The 27,830-nt window shown below is 39.7% G+C and overlaps 4 protein-coding genes across 6 annotated transcripts in view; 1 reads left to right on the top strand and 3 right to left on the bottom strand.

The window, feature by feature from the left end:
- Positions 1–1,554, bottom strand: part of LOC143144061 (high-affinity choline transporter 1) — a 33,771-nt gene extending 32,217 nt beyond the window's left edge. For both annotated transcript variants that reach the window (XM_076306069.1, XM_076306070.1), the window contains exon 1: positions 1,292–1,554. The gene's annotated coding sequence lies outside the window, so the exon portion shown is untranslated. The remainder of the gene's footprint in view (positions 1–1,291) is intronic.
- A 10,659-nt stretch (positions 1,555–12,213) lies between these two features.
- On the bottom strand, positions 12,214–18,032 carry LOC143144943 (caspase-1). Its single transcript, XM_076307825.1, has 7 exons — positions 17,993–18,032; positions 17,820–17,932; positions 16,597–16,685; positions 14,829–15,067; positions 14,374–14,552; positions 13,850–13,988; positions 12,214–12,895 (listed from the first exon to the last, which is right to left on the bottom strand). Exons 1-7 carry the CDS (start codon positions 18,030–18,032, stop codon positions 12,657–12,659), a joined length of 1,038 nt encoding a protein of 345 aa, XP_076163940.1. The 3' UTR covers positions 12,214–12,656.
- Positions 18,033–22,493: 4,461 nt separating this feature from the next.
- Positions 22,494–25,842, top strand: LOC143144369 (heparan-alpha-glucosaminide N-acetyltransferase). Of its 2 annotated transcripts, none has more exons than XM_076306697.1 (12): positions 22,494–22,641; positions 23,115–23,383; positions 23,453–23,586; positions 23,657–23,763; positions 23,835–23,950; positions 24,012–24,109; positions 24,181–24,288; positions 24,348–24,603; positions 24,679–24,976; positions 25,058–25,182; positions 25,271–25,454; positions 25,534–25,842. In XM_076306697.1, exons 2-12 carry the CDS (start codon positions 23,252–23,254, stop codon positions 25,710–25,712), a joined length of 1,737 nt encoding a protein of 578 aa, XP_076162812.1. In that variant the 5' UTR covers positions 22,494–22,641; positions 23,115–23,251; the 3' UTR covers positions 25,713–25,842. The 2 variants fall into 2 exon arrangements, with proteins under 2 accessions (XP_076162812.1, XP_076162814.1); XM_076306699.1 differs by lacking the exon at positions 22,494–22,641 and adding an exon at positions 22,656–22,889.
- On the bottom strand, positions 25,270–27,670 carry LOC143144371 (DNA polymerase beta). The gene is made up of 6 exons (XM_076306701.1): positions 27,452–27,670; positions 26,998–27,197; positions 26,768–26,928; positions 26,397–26,691; positions 26,148–26,343; positions 25,270–26,048 (listed from the first exon to the last, which is right to left on the bottom strand). The coding sequence occupies exons 1-6, from the start codon at positions 27,516–27,518 to the stop codon at positions 25,954–25,956; spliced, it is 1,014 nt and encodes a 337-aa protein (XP_076162816.1). The 5' UTR covers positions 27,519–27,670; the 3' UTR covers positions 25,270–25,953.
- Between the last annotated feature and the right edge of the window lie 160 nt (positions 27,671–27,830).

Here is a 27,830-nt window from a genome sequence, read left to right as displayed (position 1 = left end):
AAAATATAGAGTGATAAAATCACATCGGAGGCTTCGTTTTCGAGGAAAAAGCATTTGAAGATCGATCTAGTCCACGTGCAGCTGACCGAGGTGACTGGCGTTACGAATGTCAGTAGTCACTGCAGATAGTTACTGTGATTGCTTTTGCATACGATATACAATATCAGGCACTGTTTACTATCAGTGCTTACCCATTAATACGTTCTCAAGCTGTGTGAGAGACACTGGAAACGTTTATAGTAGAATCCATAATGTTTATAGTAGAATTTATCGGTTATTTCTCTCGAAAACGAAGCTATCGATGCAATTTTATTATTCTACATTTTCACCTTATTTCGAGGCTCGGAATCTCCTCGACCCCGTTTCTATCGTGAATTTTCATCCACTGTGTATTGGTTCAGACACGGAGCAGTACGAAAATGATTCTGTTCGGGCAAACATTGTTGCAACTAATAAGATACGAACGTTTATACGTAAAGTAGTCGATCTGTTTAGGCGGGTTACGTTTCGAACACACGACGACCAACGTTCTCGAAAAGAACGTTTTCTCCGAAGCGACACTCTCGTAGGATACGTATTCAATCCAGACAGAATCTTTCCAGCGTATATGCTAATACGAGAAACACATGTAAAATGTATCATTGCTCGCAAGTGGCAAGTCTATTCTGCATAAGTTTAGCATACTTTTTCACACTCGTATAAGCCACGAATGCATCAAATCCGCAGTCTGACGATCAGTATCGGAGACACTTTTCTTCATCGTTCGTTAATTGTTCGAAGAACGTTCAATATTCTTCAGAAAGTTTCATTTCTCTTCGTTCAACAATAACGCTGACAGATCTATCAAAGACAAACGCGAAAATATTCTCAACCGACGACTCTGTACGAAAGAAACATTATTCTTACGTCCTCTTTCTATTCTCTTTACCATCATCCAACAATAATACCACCCAGGATAGGTCCTTTAAGAACAATCGCGAAAACATTCTCAACTGACGACTTCGTACGCAAGAAATGTCTACGTCTCCTCACGTTCGTTGTTACGAATACTAAAATCGCTTTCGTCCTTCTCGAATCGCTCCGTAACGTTCCGTGTCCGAGGGCATCATAGAAATCGGCCCTTTGTTCGTCCCAAGAACGAAACGTGTCCACGTAGCCTCTCGCGGACCAGTCGGCGTCGTTCCTCAAGGACCAGGGGAACCCCCCGGTTCAACGAATCGTTCCGTCTGGTACGTGTCCACCGACGCGTAAGGAACGAAGAAAAGGAAGAAACGCAACGATGGCGACTTACCCCGGAACACGCCTCTCACGTGAGAATCCCCATGCTACCCCCGTCGGTTCTCTCCAGCGGGCACTCGAAACCGGCCCGGCCAGGTGGATCGCGATCGGAGACAATCGTTCCGATTCCGTCCGATCTTCGACTCGCGATTAGAGGACGAAGGTGTTCGTCAGCTCTCGGGCGGCACGCGGACGCTTTCGAGGAGCGACCGAACGCGAACCAGTGACGGCGTCAGGAGCGAGCCAGGCGTACGACTGAATCTACTCCGGACTCAGCATCCCGTACGGCTGACACGATCTGCGCGCTGGACCGCCACCTTGGCAGGGGGTCGTGCCGCAGAGGGAGAGAGATAAAGATAGAAGCTGCCGATGGGGAGGAGAGCCGCGTGCACGAGAGAGGAGCGGACGGAACGAGGGAGGCGACGAATCCCGCGACGTAGACGAACCGAGAAAAAATTACGAAACGCGGTTAAATACTCCTCGCGGTCGAGCCGGGAGGACGATCTCGAGACTCACGGTACACGTAACGAAATCGTGTACAAAACTAACCGAAACCGGGACAAACGGGGAAAGAAGTATACCACCGCGAGATTACAAACACGAAACGAGCTAGACGAGCGTGCAAACGCGAAGAAACACCGACGATCCTAGCCCGCGAGCAAACCGTAAGAGAAATAATGGAATAGGGGCGACGATGTCGTTCCGTGGATCGGGAAGAAAAAATGAAAAAAAAATATGGAAAAGCGCGCGAATACGAGACGAAACGACCGTGGATGGAGGAACCGACGACGAGAAACGGTAGAGATTGCAACGCGAAGGGACACGGGAGAAACGACTGGCCCGGCGCACGGAGTCGAGAGGGCCAGGTAGAACTGCAAACACAGAGAGACGCGACAAAGGGAAAGATCAAGGGAAGCTGCGACAGAGGAGAGCCGCGTTTAAACAGGGAAGAAGAAGCTACGATACACCGCCGGAATAGAACACGACGACCGGGGGTAGATCTAGGCGCGCGCGAACGGGACGGAGACGGCCGGCATTGTGTGCGCAGAAAGAAGCGGGGTGATCGTGGCTTGAACGAGGGGTTGGAAACCGACGGACAGAGGCAACCCAGGGAGCCCACGGGTAAAGAGAGAGAGAGAGAGAAAGAAAGAGAGAGAGAGAGAGAGAGAGAGAGAGAGAGAGAGAGAGAGAGAGAGAGAGAGAGAGAAGGATCGAAAGGGGGGGGGATAGAGAAACTGTCGGCGCAGTAACAGGAAGAGAGAGGCCTCCGCTCTACGAACGGTCGAGCTAAAACGATAGTCGAAAGTCTAGAGAGAGGGGAGAGCCTAGAGACAAAGCGAACCGGGGATAGAGTCTAGAGCGAAGAGAGAAGTAGATTCTCGGAAGGTGGGGGGCCAGAGAGAGAGTTTGAAGCGAGACCGGGGATAAAAGTAGGTATACGGAGGGTGTTCGCGGAGAGGGACGAACGACAGAGACCCAAGCTGCGCGGAAGGAAAACGGAGATACTGGGCTAGGGGAGCAACGAGAGGACGAAAGAGGGAGCGAAATCACCAGAGAAAGATAAAAAGGAAGGTTACGGGGGAGGTTACGATACAAATAGAGAGAAGGGTCGTACGCTCGTGGCGGAGCGGGTCGAGGAGGGGGGACAGGCTTCCCGTGGGGACCCGTCGGGATGAAAGTGGCCGCCAGACCGGGGTCCTCGATATTAGTCGCGAGCGATCGTCGGTTCGAAAACCGTCCGACCTCGGAATCGACGGTGAAAGCGAACCGAAAGCGACGACGACGATGACGACGAACGATGAACCTCCCCTCCTTCGTCACGAAGAAAGAGAAGGAGAATCAAACCAGCGATACCGAGGCTAGGAGCCAACGACGAAGAGCAGGGGAGGGAAAGGATGATTTCAAGACGTCGAGGAAAGACTCACGGGAACGAACCGAGGTCTCACCGCGCCGGAAAACGGGGAATGTGTACCTTTTCCTCTCCTACCCTTCTCCGGTACCCTGGAGAAAAGGTGGAGACGCGCCGCGCAAAGATCCGCGCACCGGAAACGATACCTCGAACTACCAAAGTGTTGGCACAAGGGGTGGAGGGCACCGAGGGTGAGAAAGCGGAGGAGAGGAATTAAGCGGCGCGTTAGCGACGAACCGGGCTGGACGACGACGAGGCAACGAAAGAGAGGAGAAACCAAACGGGTGGGAATGAATCGCGACACGCGAGCGAAAGTCGTGGGAACGAGATCTCGAAACGGCTAGAGAAAGACGCGCGTACTCAGACGCGCGCGAGCGGTGAAAAAAAAAATAAGAGAGAGAGAGAGAGAGAGAGAAGCGGGGTGGGGGGGTGCCGGTGAAACGGGGAATAACGGAGTGTGCACGCGCGCGCGTGAAGAGAGGGACGCTTGGAGTGGCGTCGTAGGAAAGAGAGAGAGAGAGAATGGGGGTGAGATAGAGAACGCGGGGTTAGACGCGGTGAGATTTTTTAGGGAAAGAGACGCGAAGATCCGTGAAACGGACGCAGGGAGGGGGTCACGGCTGGCAGCGAGAGCGCACGGTGAGGACAGAGTGGGGGTACATTCACGTGCGGGGGCAGTATTGATCTGTCCGCGCAAACTCCCGACTCTTGGGTACGCTCCACGGGCAGAGCGCCTGTTCCCCCACTCCTACTCGCTATCCGTGTCCACCCCCACCCCGCCCCGTTTCACTCCCCACCTACTCGTCGGCGACCGTCGGCCCTATTCGCGGCTCCCCGAATATCCGTCGACGCCGAAAGTGCTCCACTGGGTTCGACTATGACCCTGGTCATCGTCCTCCGCAACCTACGCGAACTCGACGCACACAGCCGCGTCCCATTCGCGTAAAAAGCCGCGTACACAGACCGAGGAACCGCGAGGACAAACGCACGTCGTGCGGTGCTCGTGGACCACATGTGGCCAACGGGCACCGACGAATTTCCAACGGCGTGTACCGGACTTTCGATCCCGGTACAGCCCTCGACTACTTAACCCGACCGACCTCGTACAGACGAGGTAGAGAACACCCGAACCAAAACGCTTTACGCGTCGGTGCACCGCTCGAACCAATGCGTTATCACGAGTCAAGCTTGTGGGTTATCGAGCGCGGATTATTTCAAGCCGCAATTTTTATCGGGTCGTTCGAATCTTTTACGCGAATTCGGAACACAATATTTCGCTCGACCTGTAACTTTCTCGGATCAAATGTACTTTGTTTCGTTCCATGACACTCGTCTTTCGAGTAGTTGCACGATACCTGTACTCGAAAGAGGAGATTCCTCGCGAAGAATAGATCCGAGTGACTTTTCAACTCGTTCGAATTTGTCGACGAATCAATTTTTCAACAAAAGCAACGGATGGTAATCGGTCGAGGCAAGATCGAGGGAACGGAGCAGGTGACGGACAACGTCCCGATATCGACGTCCAGTTGTTTCTTCCGAACGAACGTCGAGACGCGAGTTATCGCAATGGAAGACAACTACACGCCCGCTTCGAAACGTTGATACTATTTCTGAATTATCTGGTAGGTGACAGGAGTATCTCCGTGCACAGAAATCATCTCGTTTAATGTCTGCGAAGCGGTCGATTCACGCCAGAGGCAGTAAAGCATCCCACGACCGAGAACGAACTTTTAGAACGATTTGATATTTATTTATTTTTATTTATATCCGTGAACGGAGGAGGACCTATTAACGTGCAAAAGTAAATTGACACACGTGGAGAAAAAAAGGAGGAGGTGGGAGGCTGAGACCACGTGTGCCCAATAGAACCAGCCACCGAAGGAACTTCTCAGCGTTTGTATCGCGAAGTTTCGATCGTAGTCTTGGGTTCGATGTTCGCTATTCGTTTTCGAGGTCGGAAACTTCCCGTTGCCCCCCTCCTTCGTGAAACGTAGCACCAAACTCTCGATTTTTCGCTTTATCGAATCGATGTTCACTCTTAATTCGTTCGTCGAGCGTTTCCACCGGTCGTGAACCGATCCTCGGTGACCTGCTCGTCGACGATGACGATGGCACCAGTTTTCTGTAAAGTTTCGAATGAATTATTTTTTCTAAAAGTCTGGAAACGTGTACAAAAAAGAAAGTTAGGCATTTTGCACACTTCGAGATAAGTTTCTAATACCACTTTGAAATATGAGTGCAGTGTGAGGATATTAAGTGAATCGATGGACCAAGTGTTTGCTCTCCCTGCTGGAAATTGATCGAGGAGAATTAAAAATTTCGAGTACAACTTCCTATGAGAAAATTTGTCTCTAAAAGCTTGCAAACGTGTTCAGAAGAGAAAGTTAGGCATTTTGCACACTTGTAGGTAAGTTTCTAATACCACTTTTAAATATGAGAGCAGTGTGAGGATATTAAGTGAATCGATGGACCAAGTGTTTGCTCTCCCTGCTGGAAATTGATCGAGGAGAAATAAAAATTTTGATGAGTAGAAATTGGAAGGAAATTAAAGTAAAGTCGAAACGATTGTCGATCGAATATAATTTATATTTATACGTATCTATCGAGAAGAAAATATTACGATTGTAACAATGGATGTTACTCTCGTACTGCGAACAGTGAAATGTCGTCGACAATCGCCAAATCGGAAACGTCCACGCAGAGCACGAAATACTTGAAAGCTGAACGGGTTTAATGGAATAATTCAATATTTTTATTTTCCAACTAATTAACCGAATCCCGATCCCGTTGATTTAGCCACCCTCGTGCGGTAAACCTGCACACCTGGATGTGGCGGTTCTGTTCCCTAATACCGATACGTATCAACTCCCAATTATTGCATCGAGTTATGAAACAGATATCGAAATATCTTGCCACCGTCTATTGGTAAAATTTACACGTCATTGCTTACGGTATTGCTACAATTAAGTATCATCGAGACCTAGACGAGAGAAGCGTAACCCGATGTACCAACGATATTGTGGATCATTTTGACGTTACGAATTGATACACGTAGAATATTCGTTGGAATGTTTTTAATTATTTCTCGCGCAACGATTTCGTCGATGAGAGGTCCACAAACGCGACGATGCACCTGTGAAGCGAGGTTACACTTTTTGTTCAGGTGGAATCGTACGTCTTTACGTAGCTGGATCGATTCTTCTCGCCGTACCCCGTGTATAAAAGTATCAAGGGAAGGTGTTCGGAAAGTGAATACTTCATGAGATATTTTAAATGCAGAAACGGCTCGGAAAATGGTTATTGGATGGCGGATCGTTTAAACATCTCCCTGAATAAAGCATACGCCTTGTTAAGTATTCATATTTCGAACGTCTTCCCCCAGTTTTATACGCGGTACAGCGTGATGAATCCCACCTGTACAAAAAGAATCGCACGTTTCTGCTTAAAAGTGGTTGCCATTGTACCTATGAGAACAAGGTCGTGGCGGGACGGACCTTGTTACATTTTTTCGATTTTTTCGACTGCCGTTTATTTCCATCCTCGACCAGACACGAGATGGCCTGGTATAGTTGTTTCCAATCCGTTTCATCGAATCGATGTGTTTCGTCAATCGTGTACAAAGAATGTACTACGATCCACACTGGCCCGTGAACGCTTCCCCTCGAAGTTAAAGAACTTTCGAAGAACTTCTCGAAACGGACTCTATCGACGAAGAGGCAAACTTCTCAACGTAGTCTTATCGATAGTTACAACAATAACGTCATTCTCGTCGTTATTTGCCAACCGACTGTAATTTTCCTTGAACTGAAACTATGAGTCAGACTCACGGTTATTAATCTCGGACAATTTTATTTGTTCGTATTTCTTTATTCATTTCTCCGCATTCATAAACGAGTAGAACCCATTCGCGTAGAAAAACAAATTTACACCTGTGTAATTAAAAAGGAAATACATTGTTCCAGATAGAGAGATGAAAACGTGATATTAAAATCTTCCGAACAGGAAATTGTACAATTACAACCGTACTGTCCGAAGTAAAATGTTAAAAATCACCGAGTCTGTTCGTCCACGTTTCGCGTGGAATAACCGAAGGTTGAATAGATTAAATACCATCGCTGTGGTGACTAAGCTCAATCGCGTTAAACACTGTGTTTATGCCCTGTTCGGATGTTGGGGTCTTTCCGCTGAAGTACCATATCCGGTTGCTTAGAAATTTATACGTATCGGTATCAATGGATATATCATTGGATTGGCCTCGTCGCTTGTACCGGGGGTCATGGTACATGTAGGGCTTTCGTGGTAATGGTCGTGATCGACCGTAGACGAAACTCGTACGGTTGTTTTGAGCGACCATTTGGCTTGTAGCGACACGGGGGACAAGGTTTATATACGCGAAGCAATAGAGCTAGAACTTCGAAACGGTAGGAACTGTTGCGATCGAGAACATTCGAGTCGTGCCATGTTATCTAATAATCGTGAGAGGAACGACTGGTTCGGGCAACCAGAGGCCACGATCCGTTCGAATCGACTGGCTGCTCAAGGCCATCGAGGGATTACCCCCACCACAACGTTCGATTACCCGCTCCATCTATCGGCCTTTCACGCAAACCTGCGCTAATATGCTCTCTGCCTCCTAAAAAGGAGAACGACACGAGGAAAAGTATTCTTTGTCGAACAATGTTCGAGTTTAGTTCTTCGAAAAGTACATTACCGTTCCGTACGTAAGTTTCATTGGTGGGTCCCAAATCTTACGATAGTAAGACAATATATCTCAAATCTTACGAATGTGAGATAGTATTGGATTGTTCGGAAAGTTTTTTTTTTTGGTGAAAATGAAACACGATTTTTCAGAGTGTGTAAACATTTTATCAAATTACATATTCTCCATATTGGAAAACGAAATTACTTTCCGAGCAACCCAATATATCTCGAAAGGGAATAAAGCGAGCGAAGAATACTTTTTTCTCCGGAATTATCGACGACCTCTCCCCTCCAGTGTACTTTCAGACCCTTGAAACTCGGTAAGTTGCACGATTACCGAATTATCTTCCACGCGCGATAGAAAAATTGTTGCAATAGTTTTGCGCCGAGTAACGATCTTCGAACATTGGGGAGCCGATCGACTGGGAAGAAATAAAAGAATTTTCCATGGGGCGTGTTTACAATACCGATTTAGGGGAAAATGAAGGATACGTGGCAACACCAGCCGCTGTTCTGCCGGGCGTGAAACGTGAAACACTGAGATGATTAATGCATTGTAGATTGGACGCGTTGATATATTGTGACGCGCTTTATTAGCTGTTCACGGAGAAACGTAGAACCTACGTTGGGGATAAGTCTGCGGGGATATGTTTGTCAAGCGGCTTTGCGAACTCGGTGGTGAATGCTCGACTTAATGGGACGTGTGAATGCTCGGCTAGGATATTCGATTTTCTTGCGTTTACGGCTGCACGGCAGAACTGTCCCGGTGAAAACAGGATTTTCCAGAGCATCGGGTGAGTAATAAGATATATTTCTGTAAGCTCGATCGATTTCAAGAAGCGCGCGGAAAATTAAGTTCTGATCGTTCGATCGAAGTTTCAAACGAAAGATTAAAATTATGCAACTATTCGATGAGATATTAACGATTATTCGATTTCGATTTAATTTTCGAATTTCAAACACCAAATAGTGCTGCTAACGATTCTATTTAGACTGTACCTGTTGTTATCGATTCAAATTTGCAAATTTGAATCCCAATTCTTTCCCACCAACTGTTCGTAGGTGCAAAAACGTTCTTCGAAGCTTTTTAGGTAGAACGTTCAGTCTCGTCCCTTTATCCATTTAACGAACCAATCAATTTGCTGCGCGTTAAAATACTCAGCGAAGACGAAACGAATGGCTCTCTAATAGCAGCAATTACGTTGCGTCCGCATTGAACCAATCTTCATTGCCCACAAGAGGGATAATTTGAATCAGTTCGACGACGATGATCGTTGCCTATCACGAGAATAACCTTGGTGGAAACACCATCTGGAAACTTCCGAGATGGAAGTCACAGAACCTCTAACAACAGCTGCAAGTCTTTTTCAAGTCTTCTTCAAGTCTTTTTCAACTCTTCTCGCGAGTCTTCCGCAAGTATTGATTGAATTACTTGCATCGTAAACACTTGTGCAGCAAATCCTTTGTACGTTCTCATCGATTGATTTACCGTCACGAATCTCTCATTGCGATTCTTCTGTGCAAGTTCTCGTCGAGCAACTCGCGTACCGTGCATCGTTTCACCGCGAGTCACTTGCAACTACTTCCGAAACTTGCCGCCAGGGTTCCGCGAGTAGTCGTCGACCGATTCGAAACCAAAGCATTCAACAATCGCAAGTCCCTTGACGGTACTTCTAACGTAATTACTATCGCGACGTAAATTTCTTTTCCACTGTTTTTTTTTACGAATCCTACCGAAGTAACTCGCGATCGAAGAACACTCTTCCCCGGCAAGTGCGTAATCGATTCTTCGCGAGTCACTTGTCCAGCACACCTACGATTTGCTGTTCACTCACATATACGATACTTCTTTAGAATTTTCACTCGTCACAGGTACTCAAACTTTCGTCCTCGTATCGTTCGCAAATCGAAATCTTATCGTTTCGCAAGTACCGTGTGCAACCGTGATACTCTTCCTCGTTCATTTGTCGCGTACTCGTATCACAGTTACGGAATCGTACTCAGTTAGATACGTTCCAAAAATCGTTTACAAACTCACCGAAACGACGACCCGAAAATTCTATATCGTTCTACGCGAAGTACGTAGACACACGCACCGTAGCCAAAGTGTATCGCGGCGCGAGTTTCGATCCGGATCCACGATCTCTCGCAAAAGCGGGCATTTTTTAACCAGCCGTAATTGGCGCTACGTCGACTATCGCTTGTTTAAAGTTAACGTGCTTTTTTTCATTTCGAAGCGTAGACGGGAGTTCGGGACCGAGAGCCAATTAAATACTGATGGGAGATCGAGCAGGAACAAGTGCTCGAGAGGATCCACGGAAAATGTTGCGTCGAGCGAAGATCGGGGTGGAAAAAAACCGAGTGGAAGAGGAGGGGGGCGAGAGGCGAGGGAGGGGGAGCGGGAAACAGAAGAGGCGCATGAAATTATAGATCAAGATGAAGTGGCGCCACCGTGATGTTCAAGAGGAACGGTGAACGATCTTTACCGGGAACGTTGAAGGGGAAACGAAGTTGTACTTCGGTATAAAAAAAAAATATTCCACGAGATAAACAATTCCGTACTGTTGATAATCCCGCGGAAGTTATTCTCCGCGATCCAGGGAAAAGAAACTACACCCCAGGACCCATTTTCTCGTATTTACATAGACAGCCCCACCACCGAATATTAATTCGATGGAAATCTTCTTCTTTCGCTCGAGTTTCCCTAACGATGTTTATTCAACTCGATCTTCGATATTAAACTTCTAACGCGATTAATTCTCATTCTCCGATACTTCGTCTCGACGTCGCGTTCACGATAGAGAAGAAAGAGAAACGAAGAATCCGAACGAAGAATTAAAACGGTGATCTATAGTCGTGGATAATGTGACGGGACAAACTCCAAACTGTCACTTATCGGTGAAGGATTCGAGTCGCACTCCTAATCACCGAATCTGAGAACTTTACTTGAAAATTATTCGGACTTGAGAAACGACGGGTCGAAACGGATAGCGTAACGACGTAGCGACAGGTAGACTTCAAAATGTAGACTGGCTTATTCGAGAGCTTGGTGGGTTTACATACATGTTGTTATCTTAAAGAATAGTACGGGCTGAAAAGTTTCACACGGTTAGTTTTCGGAGCAAGTCTTATCGGGAGGGGGTTCGTCGAATTCGAGCTTGGTAATCGGGATGCACTATTCCGGGTGGTTCGTGGTTACGAAACCATTCGTTGAAATTAGATATCGAGGAATTCGTAACAGTAACAACGACTCGTTGATCGTATCGTCGATCGTATTGTTGTACGAAAATTCTCCGTTTTGATTCGACCGTGATTAAAGCTTCGCGAACGACACGATGGATCACCGAGAGTACGTTCCTCTGTAGCGAACCAAGTCACAGTACACTCTCGCGAGTGCGACAATTTGATCAAAACGAGACATCCGTAGCCGAAAGCTTGTACACGCGTGTACGGGGAACCCTCTTCCGCGTGTAATTCCACGTGAATAAAATTAGACTCGATTCTCGGGATTGCGGAGAATTTCCATTCCGATTCTGTTTTCCCAGCATAGCCGGGAGCTCGCTTAGAAAAATCTCCACGGGTGAACCACGACCCGAAGGAACTTGAAGTTGAATGCCTTCGCTTTACTTCTTCGTCGAAATATCTGCGAAAAGCGGGCTCCGCTTTCAAAACGCCCCGTATGGAAATACTGAAAGAAATATTAATCTAAAAGAATACACGTCGCTGCGCGTGTTCGTTCAAGCTCCGGCTCGCTTAATGTTTAAACACCGGACGGAAAATCCGTGAGATCTCCCGCGAATCCCACGTCGAGCTCGTTAAGTCACAGTCGAATCAACGACTGTATCGTGATACGCGTGAACTATTCGTAACGACACGCGAGGAATTATCTACTTGAAATTGCGGTGCACCGCTACGTGGGTCGCGACGAAGAAAATTAAGCTATTAACGCGCTCTCGTACATTTATCGCTACGGTACGATCCCACGTGAGGGAAAACGAAGAAACGTTTGAACGAACGATTTTCATTGTCGAAACGCGTTCGATAGAAAATCTAAGGTAAACCTAAACTTGGACGACTACTCGATACTTTGTTTCTTGAATCGTGCTGTGAATTCGTTTCGTTAAATCCGATCCAAGGTGTCTTCTAAACAACATCAAAACAATGGTAAGTTATTGAACAATGGTAGACAATTTTACGCTCACTATTGGAAGGAACTAACGTACCGATATTTATTTCGCGCGAAATTTTGATTCGATTTTCGCGACTACGGTAACGAAATATTAGAGGCTTCGAATTTATTCAAAATGAAAGGGGTTTTTTTTTTATTCCATTAGGACATCTCGAATATTACACGTTTGGTAAATTTTCCATTACCAGCAGTCTTGACGGTTCTCGCGAAGCTTAAAATATCTATAGTATAAAAAGTTTAAGATTCTAAAGAAGTAGATTCTGAAACTGTGGCGAGCAGAATTCTATTCTGGATGAAAATAGTGCTAAGAATGAACTAATATTTAATTTCGTATTAACGATAATTCAACCGAGTTACCCGACCGAACGTACAAGTTACTGCAAGCTATTTTTATCTGTCGTCTATTATTTGCATAAAATTTTGTTCGTCTCTGTTTCAGATATCTGGACAAAAGAGTCACCTTCTTCTTCCGGTACATCTTCTCGTTGATTCACGTTCTCGTTAATTTAACCACGATAAATTAACAAAGAATTGTCGCATCGTCGAATTAACAGTCTCGTTGCTCCGTATAATAAGTCTCTACGTGTTCTTTTTAGAGAAGATGATTTCTCTGGTCAACATTGAAATCAAAGTAGGGATTTGCTTCTGACCTCTCTCGTGCACGTTATCGTGGTAACTCTCGTATTCGGTAGCGATCTCGCGAGCAGTTATGGTTAATATTTTCATCAAGTCAAATTGTTCCCAATGTGTCTCCAAAGTCTTGCACAAAACCTGTATATACCATGAGCCGTTAATCGGGTCCCGCCATGATTTGAAACCTTTAACAATGTAACAATGCAGACATATAGTGAATCACATTATGCGAGTAAACTTTATAGTCGGATCGAAGCAAAACTGAACCTGCAGTACTATGAAAAGTAGAATTTTTCCATCACCCTTGGTCCGAATATAATCAATACTCAAGAACCCTTGAACACGAGCAATTTGGTAAACTTTTGTGCATCTATTAAGTATAATTACTCCAAAACTTAAAAAGAGAAAAACTAAAGATCCTAAAGAAAAACTAAAGATCCAATTTGTACGATATATCATTGTCCGCCTTGAAAATATTTTGAACTTAAATTACATTTATTGTATCATTGTTCTCACTTCGGAAATATTCGGTCGAACGATCGACGAAAGTTACGATTGTGATGTACACAAATTTGGGTGCTGATTTTTTGGAAAGCATTTCAATCGAAAGTTTAGAGTTCTCACTTACAAGCTTCCAATAGACGTACGTTTGAAAGAGTTTCTCCCACGCAAATAACTCTTTCAACAGATAGGATAAAAAATATAATTTCATAGTATAAAATCTTGATCGAAAAATTCTTGATCGATGAGCTTCGCTTATTAATTAAGTTTCAATTTTGGCTTCGGTCCGACAATCGAAAGATGGGCAAAATTTTAATCCGGACAAAAATTTCGAATAACGATTGAAAACTTTTCATCCGGTTGCTTGTCAAATAAAAATTTGAATTTGAATTACAGAATTAAATATTGCACAATGAACGGATACATAATAGATTGTTCGATAAGTTTTATCAGTATAGCGACCTAGTACTATACTGTTCAATAAGTTTCATCGAACGACAAAACTTATCGAACAATCTAGTATTTATCCACGCGGTTGAAAAAATTGCTATAGATTGGTTCTAGTCATCGTCTTTTATTCGAATAAAATTTGACCCGATCTCTGATTGGATTGATTTTACATTCAACAGTAATTTTACCTTCCACTGTACTGTAACCGAACAGAAAGTCCGCGTGAGTAGGAATCTTATAATTTACAGTGGCAACAGCCGAATCTGTTTCCGAAAAAGATGTCGAACGTACTCCGATACCACCATCCAAGCCACTACCTCTGCAAGCCTACGAGTAATTAGATGAATCATTGAGCAATTACATGTAATCGAAAGAGCAAAGAAGAAACAGTGATGGGCAAAAAAAAATATATATATATCCTATTTATATATTTTTTTTTATTTATTATATATATTTTATTTAGATATATATATATATATATATATATATTTCATTTATTATGTATATTTTAATTATATACATTTTATTTATATATTTTTTATTTATATATATATATTTCTTTTTTCATTTATTATGTATATTTTATTTATATATTATTATTTTACACACATATAAAAAAAAAGGAATTAAAATTAAAATTAAAGAAAAAAGAAAAATAAAACTTGAAAGCTTCAAACTTAAATCATTTTTTTTCTTTCCCTCGGCAATTTACCTGGATGAAGAAGAGCTTCGGTTTGCCGGCGAGCGTGAAACAGTTTTCCGCGGTAAACAACGACGAGATTGTGTCCAAAGGGTAAAGTTGATCCTTCGCGTGTATCAATCCATTGCGCGAACCGTGTGACAATATGAAAACGCAGATACAATCTCTCTCGCTGTGGTCCTCCTTGCTAACTGCAAACGTACAATTCGATGACGACGAATTATCATCGTTCGCGGTACCACGAAAAAAAAAAAAACGAGTCACGATTTTAGGTAGCGATCTTTACCCGTGAACTTCGGTGACCTAGTATCGCGTTCACTGTCCGACAACGAAAGAAAAATCGAATCGTTCTCGATCGTTGTAAAATTCGCCAAAGTGTAACGATCAATTCGCCAAAGTTTACCGATCGTCGGTTCATTCGTTTATAAATAATATTCGAAGCATCTGATTCACAAGAAAACACGTACGATTTTCGATCTCCGTGCTGATCTCGATGAAATTAAGATTCTGATGCGCCACCACCGTGAAGTCCAACATCTCGAAAGTCCTTTTTATAGCCTCCACGTCGGCGTCGGAGCCGTCCCGTTTCGGAACATTTTCATCGAAGGAATCGTGATTCAATATCACGCATTTTCCACGTTCCTTGTGATTCATGTTGTAAACAAACGCGTCTTTGTGGACTGGTAACTTAACGGGCAACCTTACTCTGTTACACAAAGAAACGTTATTTGGAAACACAGTCATACGTGCAAACATTTTATTCCGTAAATAGGAAATACTTTCGATTTATCTTTCTACGAGGATTTTTTTACGATCGCACCACGAATGCAGAGACACCCTGTGTAGTGTACATATAGTAGTACGAAAACAAGATGTTGGTACGAGCAAAATTGCGTGTAAATTTTCTTAACGAGTTTCGAAAGAAAATTAGAGATCTAAGACACAATGGACACTATTGGCCAACCTGGATAAAGAAACTCTAGAATATAATATTATTTAAGTATCGAGATTTTTAATGTACCCGGATAATTTGATTACAAAATCCCGAGCTCTCGAAGCTGTGGATTTGATTCTTTGGTAATACTCCGGATTAGAATGTAAAAATTCCGTAGACCAATGAGTTCCCTGAATATAACATTGTTAGTACTGTAAAGTTGCAAGAAATTTTCACCGGTGTCCGATTTACTCTATCAAGTACGAGAGATTATTTTCAACGACGGATATTTAAAAAACGATGAAAGTTTGGATATCTGTAGATGGTATCTCGATAAACAACACGCTGCTCTATCGCTCCCTGAATTCACTCCGAAGGGGTGAAATCAATCCCTCGAAGATTCAAGCTCGATTGTTTTCCTTTTTCGTTTTGATTTCATTCTTTGCTTAATTCGATCGAGCAATTGCTTCCACGTGAACGGTTTACAAGACTCGAGAAGATCAAGGAAGACAGAATTGTTAGGAAACACCGATCAAACGGAATTGATCAGTCATCGTGTTCACGGTTGAACGATGGCTTCGCGCAATGATTTGATCCGTCGTTCGTTAAGGAGGTAGTCGAGCCTCGGAATGTTAAAAATCAAGCTTTCTGTTACGTTACATTATACTAGGATATTAATTAACCATAATCATCCGAAATTAATATAGTCTATGGAAATTAATTAACCATAATCATCCGAAATTAATATAGTCTATGGAAATTAATTAACCATAATCATCCGAAATTAATATAGTCTATGGAAATTGATTAACCATAATCACGCGAAATTAATATAGTCTATGGAAATTGATTAACCATAATCACGCGAAATTAATATAGTCTATGGAAATTGATTAACCATAATCGTCCGAAATTAATATAGTCTATTATATTAGATCGTTTGGAAAGTCATTTCGTTTTCCAAAATAGAAAATATATAATTTAAGAAAATGTTTGTACACTCTAAAAAATATCGTGTTTCATTTTCATCAAAAAAAAACGAAATGCCTTTCTGAACAACCCAATATTTTGTCTATTATAATAGGTTGTTCGGTAAGTTTTGTCGTTCGATAAAATTCAAAATTCAATTCATAGTTCTTATATTTGGTCCGATTTTCTTAACACGAGTCGACGAAGAGGTTAAAGTAATAAACTATCGTAGTAGTTACGTGCAATTACGTAAATATTCAAGTTTTTTTTTTTTTTCTTAATTTATTTTTGTTATATATTTGAAGCTCTTAACGTAGCAACGTCACATTTACCTTGATTCGTGCTCGTCCTTTGCCGCGTAAGTACCGAATATTATGGTAGCATCGACCTCATCGTGTCGTCTCTTCTTCTTCGTGGAACACTGAAAATCAAGGATTTTGTTCTAAGAATATTGGATTCTCCTGAGTACAATTAAACGCTACCAGGTTCATGGATTCGCTGACCATGACCTAGTTCCCCGCAATTCTGTAACAATTGGAACCTGAATTTAATTCGATGAGAATTAACGATCGCTGATGTATCGTACAAATCAATCAATGGTCAATACTCTCGACTGAGATTCATCGTTTCGTTGTAGAAAGGTATTTCGAATAACTAAGAATGGAAAATTGTCGTTAAATAGCGTTAAGTGCAGTAAACTTTCACGGTTGAAGAATCTAAATAGAAGAATTGAAGATACCAACTCTGATGTATCGTACAAATCATTGATAAATCAATTAATGGCCAATACTCTCGACTGAGATTCATCGTTTCGTTGTAGAAAGGTATTTCGAATAACTAAGAATGGAAAATTGTCGTTAAATAGCGTTACGTGCAATAAACTTTCATGGTTGAAGAATCTAAATAGAAGAATAAGAACGCGATACCCGAGTAGAAATCAACTATTCTTTTCTAATCTCTATCGAATTATTTCAATGCAAGCTGTACAAAGATAAACGCTTCATTTGTGAGTCATCGTCTCGTTTAAGGGATTATCAAAGTGATAAGAATAGATTCGTTATTGAACTTTATCTCGTGCAACTCGCGAATCGACGCATACGTTTGTATTGTTTCAATACTCTTTCACCGATTCGTCACCGAAATGTTTTATTTACCAATGACGCAAAACCGAACGTAAAGTGTACGGCGAATTAAAAAAAAAAAAACAAAAAAAAATACACGCGACGGATCGAACGATCTACACAGAGGCGATAGGGTTTACCTAATTCGATAGTACTTTCGCACAAAGTGGATTTCAGTTAATTGGGACACGTCAGAAACCGGAACGATCTCGCCCGATTAAGCGACTATCCTAATTTCGCGAATAGAGTTTATTCGAACGATCGATTGGTTTTACAAGCTTCGTCGCTTCGTACGAACAACCATTACGTTTAACCGATGACCCGATCCAACGGATGTAAAGCACCATCGACGAAAGTACAATCGAAACGGTGGATACACGAGGTTCGATTTTTAAATTTTCGTCACTTTGTTACAACAAAATGTGACGCGTTACCTTGTCTATATCGTCGACCGAATTCAGATCCTCGTCCTTAGGTGCCGTCAAAGCCAATTGACAATCTATGTTGGGGAACAATCGTCTCGCGATATAAACAATGGTAGTCTTACCTAATATTAGTATATACAAGAGAAGATTTAACATCGTTAACTACCGTATCGAGGACTAACGCGGATATCTGACGGTCAACCAGAGCAACACGGAACACATTGTGGTTTTATCAGTTATTATCGTCCCTCCGATTTTTATCGGACGCTGGTGCCCACAGAGAGGTGGTCAATTGGGATGGGCCAAGATACGATCAAGTTTACGAAAAATTCCAAATAAGATACAGAACGTGTTACACACACGTTGCAATAAACCACGCTACCGCGATTAGCATTTGTTTATCGCTAACGAACGATAGTTCTCCGTTCGATTCTTCGATGCACCCACTATGCTTTCGTTTGTTGCACCCGGGCGACGTTGTCGCTGGTTCTTCAACAATATAGCACACATATATAAATTATATTGGGTTTAAAATTAATACAGTCTCTTGAAATTAATTAACCATAATCATCCGAAATTAACATAGTCTATTACATTAGGTCGTTCGGAAAGTGATTTCGTTTTCCAAAATGGAGAATATGTAATTTAATAAAATGTTTACACGCTCTGAAAAATTCGTGTTTCGTTTTCACCAATGAAAAAACGAAATGACTTTCCGAGCGAGCCGGTATATAAAACGATCGATTTTGTTGTTCAATTTATTTATGAATTCGATAGAAATTTTGAAGGACGTCGTTATTCGAGTCGAGTTTTATTTAAAATTTTAGTTATATTCGGGTCCTTTCGTATCGGCTGCCGGTTTAATATTGATATTTCCGAATTACCGGTAACAGGTGATGTTTGCGATAACGCCTACGTTTGTGCGTTGAAACTTCAAAAACTCGTCTCGAATCGTTCGACAGTTGAATAAAAAAACCTGCCCCGAATGCTTTCGGCTGGCTAGTGATTACTCGTCCCGACGATCGGAGATCAAATGTGTTCGCTCTAGAACAGACCACCTATCGGATTTCCCCCGACAATCGTATCGCGGATTCGGTGACGAATATTTCGGTATGTTTCGAACATGCTGAGCTCTTCAATTTCCGGAAAAAAGAGAAACTGATATTTCGTTCGAGGTATCGCTCGAGGGACGATCTGCTGATTAAAAGGGTGAATCCTAGAACCGACCATACTGTCGTCGCGACTAACTCGCCAGGTTAATATGGTTTACAAGCGATACTGTTCCTTGAGTCGAGAGGTAAATTAAATCTTTGTACTAGGTTGTTCGGAAACAGTCGTTTCGTTTTCCAAAATGGAGGATATATAATTTAATAAAATGTTTATACGCTCTAAAAAAATCGTGTTCCCTTTTCCACCGAAAAAAGAAAAAACGAAATGACTTTCCGAACAACCCAGTACAATGGTGAATCAAAAATGTTCTTGCTCGAACGATATCGTATGGTTCGTTTCTTTGCGAGGAACGGGATTGATAATAATATTTGCTAGTCGAAGCAAAATTCTACGAAAACGATGCAAATTGGTTCGATTTTCAAGATTGCGAAGTTCCGAAATAAAATTGATAAGTAATCGAATCTAAATTCAAAATAAATTGTACTATAATTACTCATTGTTCCCCTTTCTGCGATTCGTGAACATTTGAACCGTGAACAATTATTTAAACGTACGACACTGTACGTATACGTATTGTTGCTCGGTTGATTTAAACAACTATGATTTAAACAACTACCTTGATCAAAAAGTTCTAGGACTGCCCCCCGTGTGTCGCTGTCAATCACCCGATTGTTTCTTTTTTTTTTTTGTTAGGTTACCATATCTGTCATTAACACTTCCTTCCAATTTCAGCATCATAGCTTGATATTTGTAAAAGTTACGTTGTACTGAGCACATCTCCTTTGTTCGTGTCTTCGATTTTGAAAATGGCATCATTTGAGCATCAACGAGTTTGCATTAAATTTTGTGTAAAAAACGGATTTAACGGTCCGCAGACCTTGGATATGTTGGAGAAGTGTTTCGGCAACGATACTCTTTCGAGATCAAATGTTTTTCGATGGCACGAACGCTTCAGAAGTGGTCGTGAGTCGGTCGAGGATGACAAACGCAGTGGCAGGCCGACAACGTCGAAAACCGATGAAAACATCGATAAAATTCAAGAAATGTTGTCCGAAAACCGCAAATTGACCATCAGAGAGCTGGCAGAGGACTTGAACATTGCTTATGGATCCGTTCAAGACGTTTTGGTTAGTGTGATTTGGGCCTTTGGCGGCGCTAAATTAAAGTATGTGAGGAAGGAGCGAACGGAAATATAAGGAAGTGGGGATAAGCGTTTCATCCCGGGCGCCTGCTAGTGGACTCGTCAGTAAGGCATCCTAGCAGGCCCTGCCTTATACGCCGGGACATTGGAAGATCGGTAAGAGGTCGTATATATAGTGATCGGAGCAGGTACGGGAACTTGCGGGAAACGGTTGGTGGTGAGTTTCCCTCTGGTGGCAAGCGTGGGTAGTGCCGCCACAGGCCTCAGACGTGTCGCTGCAAAACTGGTGCCGAAAGACCTCAATTTCATGCAAAAAAAGGACCGCGTTGAAATCGCGAAAGACATGATTTCCAAGGCCGAATCCGACCTAACATTTATTAAACGTATCATCACTGGAGATGAGACGTGGATTTATGAGTATGACACACAATCCAGACATCAAGCGAGTGAATGGCGTGCACCGGAAGAGCCGAGACCGAAAAAACCACGTCGTTTTCAGTCAAGAAAGAAGGCGATGCTCACGGTTTTCATGGATTACAATGGTGTTGTGCATCAAGAATTCTTGCCAGAAAAACAGACAGTCAACAAAGAATATTATTTGGGCGTTTTGAGACGTTTGCGCGAAGCAATTCGTCAAAAAAGGCCAGATTTGTGGGCAAACAACTCGTGGATTTTGCACCACGATAACGCACCGGCGCACAATGCGATCCTTATCCGCGAGTTTTTGACGAAAAACAACACGAACACTATCCAGCAGCCTTCAAATTCACCAGATCTGGCTCCCTGCGACTTTTTTCTGTTCAACCGAATTAAAAAACCGCTTCGCGGAACGCGTTACAGTACCCGAGAGGAGGTCATGACAAAATCGAAGACGGCTCTGATGGACATACCGAAAATTGAGTACCAGCGGTGTTTCGAGGATTGGATCAAGCGCTGGCGCAAGTGCATTGCAGTCAATGGGGACTACTTTGAAGGGGACCATATCGATTTGGACGAATAAATTTGTATTTTTGATTTTATGAATAAAGTCCTAAAACTTTTTGATCAAGGTAGTACATCGCGCGTCTACTGAAATTTATGTAATCGGTCTATACGAAGGATTAAGTGTTCTTTAAATTGTGCAACGAAAGCCAATAATGTATTGCGCGGAGTTGAAAAGTTGGCCTCTGGAAGAAATTGAGAATCGGGTAAAACGTCCTAATCGGTTATCAAAAATCGGCAGCTAACAATAAATAAGAATGGCTCAACACTGTCCACATTCCTCTATAACATGGTACTATGTTCCCCCTAAGGGTGTATTTTGGTAATTCGGTTTCAAAAAATCTATTTTTTTTTTCATACTTTGAAGATTTTCTTCAATCGTCCATAACTGGATACGTTCATTGGACATTTTTACTCGTCTTAGTGTCTATTTCTGATTCACCCTGTATAATCACTTTACACTATGTATTATATAAGGGATTCTTTCTTGACTCAGAAATCCTTGACAATGGTACGGTCTGCATGAAAACATAATGAAAAATATAACAAAATTTTCATTTTCATTAATGAAAAATATAACCAAATTTTCATTTTCATTAATGAAAAATATAACAAAATTTTCATTTTCATTAATGAAAATTTATGATGAAAATAACTCATCCTACGCACGCACATTATCGTTATCATCTGGCAGACAGTTTGCATTGGGTTTACCAAGAAGTATCATTATAATACTATTAATTTTGTATTGTACTGCATTATATTGTGACCCGATATAAATCCATAATTTTAAGTGTATTACAATCCAAATATTATCTACAAAATTCTATTGATAAATAATGGAGAAAATCGAAATTAATATCTCAGGTTACTCATCGTGAATATACATGTGCATTTAAGGAAAGTATTGACAAATAATGTGCAACATACGCATGAATTTCTTGAACTGAAAACCAATGTTTTTTTTATAAATAAATAATAATTATCGATATCATAAAATAACATATTGGTGTGGTTAAATAAATATGTGATAGATGATATTTCTGCGCATGCGTGTTCCGCGGCAGGAGAAACAAACTTGTATACCCGACATCATGGAAATCAGTTTTGGCGGAACTCAACATGTGTATGAATTTATTTAAATAGTTCTTTCAGCATCCTTCCCTCCTTTAATTTATCTTTCATTTCAATAGTTTATATAAATTATGTAACATTTCATAATTATATTTGGACATATGTGTACTGATTGTATTTTGTTTTAATTTATTATATATATATATATATATCTTACCTCATCTTACCTCATGCTCATTATTAACTTTCTAAAAATTTTTGATAAATTTTTAAACAGTTATGCAAAGGCCCGTATAAAGCTCGTTTTTACTCGATCAAAGCACATACTGATGTTATTTGAACGTACATGCGCGAAAAAACACGGGTCATCTGGTTCGATAAGTATATTTATTACCTCACTTTGCCAAATAATTCCTACTACATTCGCTTGTGGCGCACGATTATTGCTCAGTGGTGAAGTGCGTCGTACGTATATACATTATTTGTTTTGATACATAGATACATTATGATGAAAACATTTCGTTGACGTTTAATCGCGTTCGACTTCATGAGCAACCATTGTCATCATTCTAATGTATACAGAAAAAATTTAATTGTCCTCATATTTTGTAAAAGGGTAACATTAATGCCAAATACAGAAAGAAAAGGGAGGATGTCATGCACTCGTTTGCGAAACTGTATTTCTAATTAGTGATACACCAAATTTAATGCGTGTGAGAATTGATTCAAAGAAAAACACAATATTTTATCGCTACAAAAGATATTCTTTTATAACTTTAATTGTTCACTTCATATTTAATTTTTACATTGCTGTCAACGAATAATGATTTTTTGTCTTCAAACATATAGACTTACGTGTATAAATATTTGAAGCGATAAATTACGTATATTGTTTCTGTTTCGATTAACCTCAATTGCATTTATACGTTTGATTACAGAAATGGCTGCACTTTACATTTCACAGGCTGAATTACGGACTTATAAGACGGACTTATACATATTGTAAAAATATTATTTGAGTGTGAATACAATTAATGGGAATAAGTTTCAAACACTTGAAAGTGTATCTATCAAAATGTCAAGCCCAGCTCTCATTCCTTGCATTGATGAAAATACAACGCTTGGAATAGATGAAGCATGTTTTTATACTTTAAATTTATACAATTTCCCTGTTTCTTTTTATTCAATAATAAGGCAGGCTTATTGGGTATGGAGTTATATTCTTCTCTTGAAATTATGTGTTATAAAATTTATGTTTACTGTTAATTATTTATAGGGTAATGGTATGCTACAAGCCACTTTACCGCCACAAAGTAACAGAAGTGTAATAGTAACAACAAAATATCCGTTACATATATTTTACAAAGTTAACCAACAGGAACCAGAACCCAAGCTCCAAGAATATTGCCAGTAAGCATTACATTTTTTACCTTCTATCTAAATATAGTATAATATATTTATTTACAATAACTTTTCTCAGCACAACATATTCTTTTAAAGAACATGGTAGTTATGGATGGAATATATCAGCCCAGCACTTATGTTCTGATATTTATATGTTACGTGAACCAACAGAGAGCTATCTTCGTAAGTTAAATTTTACAATAGCATTTTGCAATCACAGTTAATTATAAAATAATAATTAATGATTGTTGCAGCACTTTTGGCAGCATGTCTAATAGGTATTTTACTAGCCATTCTATGGGCATCATCAAAAATTATTGTACGAGTGATAAAAGAAAAATTGTCACCTGACAATGTACATGACATAAGCGTAAGTGATTAATTTACTTTTTGCTAACTATAAATGTTTTATTAATTTAACCTTGACACAGGATTTAGATAGACTTCAAGAGGTAGAACGTATGACGTATCCAGTAATTATAACTACAAAATCCAGTATTAGAATACGTTCTGTGGATACATTTAGAGGGTAATTATATACTCTTGTTTATGTTCCACATATTTTTTATTTCAGACATGATATTAACTTCATTATTACAGACTTTCTGTATTGTTGATGATATTTGTCAACAATGGTGGTGGACAATATGTCATATTCAATCATAGTCCATGGTTTGGACTTACTATAGCAGATTTGATACTTCCTTGGTGAGTTATTACGTATGTTGTATCTAATACTTATAATTAATGAAACCATAAACTTGCAGGTTTGCATGGACTATGGGATTGGTGATAACTGTATCAAAACGTGCAGAACTTTCTGTAATGACTTCACGTATAAAAATAATATTACGTTGCCTTCGACGATCAGTAATATTGATACTCCTTGGATTAATGTTGAACTCAATAGATAAGGATAAATATTACACCAATCTTCGTTTTCCTGGTGTGCTCCAATTATTAGCTGTATCATATTTCGTATGCGCCATGCTGGAAACAATTTTTATGAAACCTCATTCTCAGGTTCATATACAATTATTTTCGTTACACATAGATTTTATATTTACCCCATCAGTATCTATAAAAATATGTTATTAGAATACCTTGCACCAGTTTGCCCGTTGCACGCCGTTTCGAGATATATTAAATAGCTGGCCACAGTGGATAATTATAGCAAGCATTGTAACTGCTCACACTTTAATTACGTTCCTCCTGCCTGTACCGGGTTGTCCAAAAGGTTATTTAGGACCTGGTGGAAAATATGATCATCGCGGAAAATACATGAACTGTACTGCAGGCGCTGCAGGTTATATAGATAGAATGATCTTTGGAAATCATACGTATTTTCGAACGAAAAATTTTGCCTATGGTTCTCTTTTACGTCATGATCCGGAAGGTATGTTATAACAATTCAGTATTAGATTAAATATAGAAGAATTTTATACATTTTACTACATTTCAATGTCGATAATTACAGGACTAATGAACACCATATCAGCAATATTAATTGTTTACTTAGGTGTTCATGCTGGAAAAATTTTATCGCTTTACCATCAGTATAATTCTAGAATAATTAGATGGGTACTTTGGTCATTTTTTATGGTAAACAATTTTTCTCTCATTTAAAATGAATAAGCAAAAAGATAAAGTCGTTTTTTACCAGTAAGTAAAAAAAAAAACTTTTATTTAGGGTATTTTTGCTGGACAATTATGCAACTTCCAGATACAAGGAGGAGCAATTCCAATCAGTAAAAAAATGATGTCATTATCGTTTGTTATGGCTTCCTCTAGTACTGCTTTCTTCTTGTTTGCGATTTTGTATATTCTTATCGACTATAAACAGTACTGGAGTGGAGCTCCGTTTATTTATGCTGGTATGTAATACTATGTGATATAACTAAACATATTGTTTGCTCACAAAAATTTTCACATTTTATATGTTGTTTATTACAGGAAGAAACCCAATTTTTCTTTATGTGGGTCACATGTTAACAAAGAATTTGTTCCCATGGTCATGGAACATATTTTATCCCAGTCATGCATCCTTTCTTGTTATGAATTTATGGACAACAACATTATGGGGGATAATTGCATATCTCCTTTACCGAAAAGATATTATTATAACTGTATAAAAAATATACGTACCAGTATGATGTTACATATTTACAATTCCCTATACATCTTGGTATAATGATTATAACTCAAATGTTCATTTTAAATTTTATATTTTATTATTATAAATAAAAGTAATAAATATTTTAATCTTTGTTTGTATTCAATAATTTTAATAGTTAATTGAAAAGGAAAGTAACATAATTAATAAATAATCAAAATAGTATATAAACATCTATATGCAATGAATAAATGCATCATTTATGTATCCCTATCTTTTGGTTCTTTGTACGGCATTTTCAAAATTCGGAAAATATCTTCTTCAGATGTGATTATTTCTGCATTTCCTGGTACCCCTATAATAAATGTATGTGTGTGTGTGAAATATATATATATATATATATTTCACACACACACAATAAAGTAATTTTTGTAACAAATATCTGAAAACATACCTTCAGATGTGAGACACTTTAATGTATATTCATTCAAAGTATACTTTTTTTCTAAAGCATGTGCCCTCATATTTTTGTTAAAAAGGTCACTTCCAGTAAAATAAAGTATAGCACAATAATACTGATCGTAAGGTGCCAATATAATATCAAGTCTTCTAAATGGTTTGCTGTCATCATTTGGAATGTGACAAACACCCTAAAAAAGAATCATTTTAAAATATAACCACTTTCTTAGCAGGATTAACATACCATAAATTTTGTTGGCCCAAGAGACAGTGTATCTACAATCAATTTCTTTTTCTCAAGACATTCAACAACATTTCTCAAAATTAAAACTTTTTTCTTTGATTCTTTCTCTTTAGAAGTATATGTTGGATGTGTTAATAGAACATCAATGTCTCCGCTTTCCTTTTTACCACGTCTGTAGCTTCCACAAATTGTTACAATATATTCGTTGCTCAATTTCATAATAGCATCTTTCATAATCTTTTCGATCTGTTCAATTTCTTTTTTTGGAATTCTTTCCTCAAAATCTTCAAAATACCTCAAGAAAATGTTCATTACTATAGAAGGAATAATAATTAATATGTATACAATTTTTATGTGTTATTTCATCATACTTCAAACCAAGCTTTTGATGGTGATTGAGCTTGTCCGAATGCTTTCTTAAATCATCCAATGACTTAATACCAGCATCTACTAACTCCTTTGCTTTTGCAGGTCCAATACCAGATACACGTGTTAACAAATTAATTGCAACATTGTTTTCATCCTTATTAATCTAAACAAATACAAAATTTAATCATTTATGTAATAATTATTCAGTAAGCAAATTAATTAAAATAAATACATCTTCTAATTTTTGTAATTTTCCAGTACTAAGAAATTCGTCAATTTTTTTTGCAATTTTATCTCCAATTCCTGGCAATTTTTTTGCTGCATCACCACTTGTTACTCTATAAGGTAAACTGTTTAAAGTACTCGATGCTTTGCGATAGGCATTATATTTATAAATATTATTGTTGACATTCCGTTCATAATTTGCCAATTCTGTAATTTTATTATATAATTTTATTATATGGTGGTTGCAAATGAAAAATAGAAATTAACAATTTCAACATTTAATTAATCCAAATTAGTTGCAATTATAAATTAATCTAATAAAAATCAAAGATTTTCCAAATTTTTGAATACGACTACTACTTGTTCAAATATCATTAAGAATATTAATTTATATCAAAATTTTAAGGAATATAAATATTAAAAATTTTTGATAATAGAAAATAGAGAATACAATAATTTACCTATCAGAAATTCACATAAATCCTGATTTGAGTTTCCTGCATTATCACTGGCTTTTCGTTTTCCCATTGTTTGTAATAAAATTTTATGAAATCTACGTAAAAACGTACTTCTTATTTTCTATTAGTAATTTTTCTCTGAAATGACGTAAAATATAACCATTGCGACCGGCTCTGCAACTGCGATGTTATTTATTTACCCACGCATCGGTAATCACACATACTATGTGCTATGTATTCGCTCGTACATATGGGTGAAACTACGAAACGCAGTAATCGACAATTGGGCGATATATTCTACGTTTTCGTTGAAAAACTCCAATGAAATTTTTTTATGCATTACTTCAAAAGTTATAAGTTTCAATGGAAATTGTAATAATTA

This window comes from Ptiloglossa arizonensis, chromosome 3, assembly GCF_051014685.1.
Source record: "Ptiloglossa arizonensis isolate GNS036 chromosome 3, iyPtiAriz1_principal, whole genome shotgun sequence".
NCBI classification, from domain to species: domain Eukaryota; kingdom Metazoa; phylum Arthropoda; class Insecta; order Hymenoptera; family Colletidae; genus Ptiloglossa; species Ptiloglossa arizonensis.
Note: the sequence above shows the minus strand (reverse complement) of the source record. Positions and strands in the feature narration are given on the sequence as shown.

Excerpts from the sequence above, each read along its gene's own strand:
- LOC143144371 (XM_076306701.1), bottom strand. The coding sequence starts at position 27,518 with ATGGGAAAACGAAAAGCCAGTGATAATGCAGGAAACTCAAATCAGGAT. Across the intron at positions 27,198-27,451 it reads TTTATGTGAATTTCTGATAG|AATTGGCAAATTATGAACGG; the intron begins GTAAATTATTGT and ends ATAAAATTACAG. Across the intron at positions 26,692-26,767 it reads CATCAAAAGCTTGGTTTGAA|GTATTTTGAAGATTTTGAGG; the intron begins GTATGATGAAAT and ends CATTTTCTTGAG.
- LOC143144943 (XM_076307825.1), bottom strand. The coding sequence starts at position 18,032 with ATGTGTTCCGTGTTGCTCTGGTTGACCGTCAGATATCCGC. Across the intron at positions 17,933-17,992 it reads GTTGACCGTCAGATATCCGC|GTAAGACTACCATTGTTTAT; the intron begins GTTAGTCCTCGA and ends TACTAATATTAG. Across the intron at positions 12,896-13,849 it reads CGGTTACAGTACAGTGGAAG|GTTTCAAATCATGGCGGGAC; the intron begins GTAAAATTACTG and ends ACATTGTTAAAG.
- LOC143144369 (XM_076306697.1), top strand. The coding sequence starts at position 23,252 with ATGTCAAGCCCAGCTCTCATTCCTTGCATTGATGAAAATACAACGCTT. Across the intron at positions 24,110-24,180 it reads TCTGTGGATACATTTAGAGG|ACTTTCTGTATTGTTGATGA; the intron begins GTAATTATATAC and ends TCATTATTACAG. Across the intron at positions 24,604-24,678 it reads TTATGAAACCTCATTCTCAG|AATACCTTGCACCAGTTTGC; the intron begins GTTCATATACAA and ends ATATGTTATTAG.